This window comes from Tachysurus fulvidraco, chromosome 2, assembly GCF_022655615.1.
Source record: "Tachysurus fulvidraco isolate hzauxx_2018 chromosome 2, HZAU_PFXX_2.0, whole genome shotgun sequence".
Classification (NCBI taxonomy): Eukaryota; Metazoa; Chordata; class Actinopteri; order Siluriformes; family Bagridae; genus Tachysurus; species Tachysurus fulvidraco.
In genome coordinates this window covers 42912183-42917182 of record NC_062519.1, presented here as the reverse complement: position 1 = coordinate 42917182, position 5000 = coordinate 42912183, and the positions used below count along the sequence as shown (strand labels likewise).

Sequence of the window (5000 nt, the reverse complement as noted above, 5' to 3'; positions counted from 1 at the left end):
CATTAATTTACTCTCTGTAACATTTAATGAGTACATCGTCGAGTCTCAGTGCTGCAAGGAAATGAAATCTGAATTGAATTCCAGAGCTCTGTGTTAGTGTGTGTGTGTGTGTGTGTGTGTGTGTGTGTGTGTGTGTGTGTGTGTGTGTGTGTGTGTGTGTGTGTGTGTGTGTGTGTGTACACTGTATCTGTGTCCTAGAGCCACTGAACAATCTGGGTCTTTAACAGGTTTATTGCAGCAGGTGACTGAAGTAAACAAGATCGATGAAGTTAACAAAGGAACAAACAAATAATACAATATTATGAGAGTTTTCCTGAATCTAGAAGCTTTGTACATAATATACACGTGATTTAACTGCTCTTCCTGCCACTACATCCTGAGGAGTGCTTTAAAAAAACAAAAATAAAGTCATATGTAATTACAAGATTTCTAATTTCTCCCCACCAGCGTGTGAACGTTAGCAGTGTGTTCAGACCTCATCACAGCATTTTATCTGCTGTGGTCAGAAAAGCAGAGGCAGTTATTTATTCCTTTACCAGTGTTGCTCTTCTTCAGACATAATGGAGCTGCGTTTTGGTCTTCGTCCTCAAACAGCTGGGATTTTGGACATTTTTGTTTATCCAGGATCACGATCCAAATCGAGTGCCACATTCCGTCAATCCACAGACGTTTCATTTTAAGGACGTAAAAATCGCAGAACTTTGGAGCGCAGAAACCGAATGAAGGATTTGGGGAACATTTCTCTGGACTCCTGGGCGGTGTAGTTGAAGAAGTTTTGCGGATGAGCGAGAACATCAAACAGACACTTCATGAGCTTCTTGTCCTGTGGAGTTGAATTTCAACATGTATTTATTTATTTATTTATTTAGTAAAAATGATCTTTTTCTAATGCAAACAAAAATGTAAATAATAAAAAAAAGAAATACAATTTATACCAATAAGTGTGTGTAAAAAATGTTATATTCTTGTATTGTTCAACTGATTTGATGCATTTCAGTTTTAATTTTTCGTACATTTCAAATAATTTTAGACAGATTGTAGAATAACGATACGTTTACATTTGGGATGTAGAGCTCAGTGTTTAAGCTGCTGGTTTACTGAGCAGAAGGTTGTGAGTTTGAATCCCAGGTCCCCTAAGCAAGGCCCTTAACCCTCAAATGCTCAGTTGTATAAATGAGATAAATGTAAATGGCTGTGGATGAGAGAGTCTGGAAATGTACATTCGTGTCAAACTTTTGAACTCTCGCCTGTATTTTTTTATTATATCCACAAGGGGGCAGTGTGACTCACGGTAGACTTCAGCATTAGCTCCTTGTTCTGTGGAGTTTTACTTGTGTTATTGAGAAAAAGTAGTTGAATGCAAAAGTTTTTTTTAACCACTAAAATAAAATAAGAGGAAATTAAAAAAATAATAATAAAATTTATACAAACAATTGCAGCAAAAAAAAAAAGAGAGGAACTTTTGCATTCGGCTGAAATGACCCGACTTGTGACTCACCTGTCGTTCACATGACGTCAGTGTGACGTAACGTTGTCGTGACCTGAAGCTGACGTTTGATTGAGCAATTTATTGAATGTTATTATCAGTAAACAAAACCCGTCCCTTCGTCCTACCTTTAGAATTTCCTGGTGGTTTTCGGATGCGTACAGTCTCCCGTCCCTGACGATGTCCTCGATCAGCTCCTGATAGTCCTCTAAAACCAGATGAACAAAGAAATGATTAGTAAAAGAACAGATGTCAGGGTCAGACTGCAGAACATCAGAACATGTTTTCATCTCCGCTCACCGTCGTAGGTTACATAGGGGATCTGGAATCCTTTCCTGCTGTTCCCCTCGTTAGACCTGAACTGGATCCACAGCTTCTTGGAGCGTGAGGTGAAGGCGATCGGACGTTCGTACGTCTGACACGTCTCGTACGTCGTCACCGAGTTCGGTAGAGCTGATGGAGCAGAACACAAATGCTGCTCCTCACACACATTCCTGAGGGTTCTCACTAAGGTTCTGTTTATTTGAAAATAAATTACATGATTTACTTACAGCTCTTGCGCATGACTAAGTAATCTCCGCACTCGTCCTCCATGGGAAGGAAAATCTCCGGGACAACGATGAGGATCCTGCGCTTGGGTGGAGGACTGATGATCCATGTGCACTCCACGTTAGCTGGATAATCGCCCGGGTAGTTAGGCGACTCGATGAATCCGGAGAAATTACCCAGTTCTCCTCCACAGTGCCGGTCTGGGGAACAGAGCAACATTACATCAGCTGCAGGGATGAGAATCAGGATTAATCAGTCAGGAGGCTGAAACCACAATGCTGCTAGATATCTACACTATAAGCACAGAGATATCGAGAGAATGTGAAGGAGCTGCTGGAGCTTGTAGCAAGAATGAAGTTAAGGATTTATATACACTATACAGACAAAAGTATGTGTACAATCTATCTATCTATCTATCTATCTATCTATCTATCTATCTATCTATCTATCTATCTATCTATCTATCTATCTATCTATCTATCTATCTATCTATCTATCTATCTATCTATCTATCTATCTATCTATCTATCTATCTATCTATCTATCTATCCACATACTTTTGCACTGAGTGATACTAGTGGATCCATCGAAGTCCGTGGTGGTGTTTCCCGGACAGGACACACAGAAGTTCTGGCCGAACTCCACCTGGAAGGTTCCGAGTGGACAGCGGATGCAGCGGTGAGTGCTGGTGTTGTAGTAATGTCCTGGTGAACACTGCACTGTACACAGAACCCAACCAAAAAACATACAACCTCAGGCTTCTGATACTTACAGTGCCTTGCAAAAGTATTCACACCCACTGAACTTTTCCACATTTTGTCACGTTACAACCACAAAGAAAAATGTATTTTATTGGGATTTTATGAAATAGACCGAAAGAAAGTGGCACATAATTGTGAAGTGGAATGAAAATTATAAATGGTGTCCAAATGTTTTTTACAAATAAATATCTGAAAAGTCTGGTGTGCATTTGTATTCTGCCCCCTTTACCCTGATACCCCTAACTAACATCCAGTGAAACCAACTGCCCTCAGAAGTCACCTAATGAGTAAACAGTCACCTGTGTGTGATTTAATCTCAGTATAATTACAGCTGTTCTGTGAAGCCCTCAGAAGTGTGTTAGAGAACATTAGTGAACAAACAGCATCATGAAGACCAAAGAACACAGCAGACAGGTCAGGGATAAAGTTGTGGAGAAGATTAAAGCAGGGTTTGGTTATAAATTAACATCCCAAGCCTTGAACATCTCACGGAGCATGATGTACGATCCATCATCCGGAAATGGAAAGAGTACGGCATGACCGCAAGCCGACCGAGACACGGACGTCCACCTAAACTGACAGGACGTGTGAGGAGAGCGTTAATCAAGAGAAGCAGTTAAGAGGCCCAGGGTAACTCTGGTGGAGCTGCAGAGATCCACAGCTCAGGTGGGAGAATCTGTCCACAGGACAACTATTAGTCGTGCACTCCACAATCTGCTCTTTATGGAAGAGCAGCAAGAAGAAAGCCATTGTTGAAAGAAAGCCATAAGAAATCCTGTTTGCAGTTTGCGACCAGCCGTGTGGGGGACAGCAAGCATGTGGAAGAAGAAGGTGCTCTGGTCAGATGAGACCAAAATAGAACTTTTATTGAATAGGCAATCTTAGATATCAAGTGTCAACCTGTTAAGAGTCTGTAAAAGACTTGAGACTGGGGCGGAGCTTCACCTTCCAGCAAGACAGTGACCCTAAACATACAGCCAGAGCTACAACGGAGTGGTTTAGATCAAAACATATTCATGTGTTAGAACGGCCCAGTCAAAGTCCAGACCTAAATCCAATGGGAATCTGTGGTGAGACGTGAAAATCGCTGGTCACAGATGCTCACCGTCCAATCTGACTGAACTTGAGATGTTTTGCAAAGAAGAATAGGCAAAAAATTTCACTCTTTAGATGTACAAAGCTGGTAGAGACAAACCCCAAAAGACCTGAAGCTGTAACTGCAGCCAAAGGTGGTTCTACAAAGTACTGACTCAGTGGGGATGAATACTAATGCACACCACACCTTTCACATATTTATTTGTAAAAAGAATTTGGACACCATTTATCATTTCCCTTCCACTTCAAAATTATGTGCCACTTTGTGTCGGTCTGTCACATAAAATCCTAATAAAATACATTTTTGTTTGTCTTTGTAACGTGTCAAAATGTGGAAAAGTTCAGTGGGTGTGAATACTTTTACAAGGCACTGTAAATCTCACTCTACTGACTACATCATCATCATCATCATCAATTTTATTTAAATAGCATCTTTCATGTTAAAGGCAAAATAAATAAAATACTAGTAACTGTTAGATAATTACACTCTACTCTAACTGTACTTAAAGTAGGTTAAAGTGACATTTATTAATAAATTACAAGATATATATAGAGAAAAAATGATTAAATGTACTCAAACATTACTAAAGCCAAACATTAATTTTAAATAATACCATTAGTATTAAAATGATTAGATTTGGTGGTAAAAAAAAAACTCGTAGAACACTTGTAGAAATATGAAACTTTCATTAAAAGGATTTTACTCAGAATCCATTCACTCACGCGTCCGTGTGTCTGACGGACCTGTGTCTGCAGTCAGCACTGACGTGTTAAGGACTCACTCCTCACCTTTAGTCTCACAGGACTGGAAGGACACAGCAGCCTCGTGCCTCGTTACCAGATTCCCTCCACACGGCAGGCAGGAAGTGCGGCCGCTCTCCGACTGGTACGAGCCTCTGGTACACGGACGACACGGAACCAAGCCATTGTGAGAGAAATATCCAGGAGAACATTGACCTAAAGCCCAGAGAACAACAACAACAACACAGGAACATGAAGACGCTTGTATGTACAGTTTAGTATTACACACACACACACGTATATACACACGTACTGTATATGTGTACACACACACACACACACACACACACACGTATATACACACATAC

At 40.5% G+C, this 5000-nt stretch overlaps 1 protein-coding gene across 3 annotated transcripts in view; it reads right to left on the bottom strand.

Moving 5' to 3' along the window:
• The window catches only part of scube2 (signal peptide, CUB domain, EGF-like 2), a 37646-nt gene that overhangs the window by 57 nt on the left and 32589 nt on the right, over positions 1 to 5000 (bottom strand). For all 3 annotated transcript variants that reach the window (XM_047810458.1, XM_047810456.1, XM_047810457.1), the window contains exons 18-23: positions 4681 to 4848; positions 2593 to 2754; positions 2038 to 2235; positions 1787 to 1939; positions 1615 to 1694; positions 1 to 823 (exon numbers count right to left, since the gene is read on the bottom strand). The exon at positions 1 to 823 is cut by the window's left edge and continues 57 nt beyond it. In XM_047810458.1, the coding sequence (XP_047666414.1) occupies positions 677 to 823; positions 1615 to 1694; positions 1787 to 1939; positions 2038 to 2235; positions 2593 to 2754; positions 4681 to 4848 (908 nt within the window). In that variant the 3' untranslated portion in view covers positions 1 to 676. The remainder of the gene's footprint in view (positions 824 to 1614; positions 1695 to 1786; positions 1940 to 2037; positions 2236 to 2592; positions 2755 to 4680; positions 4849 to 5000) is intronic.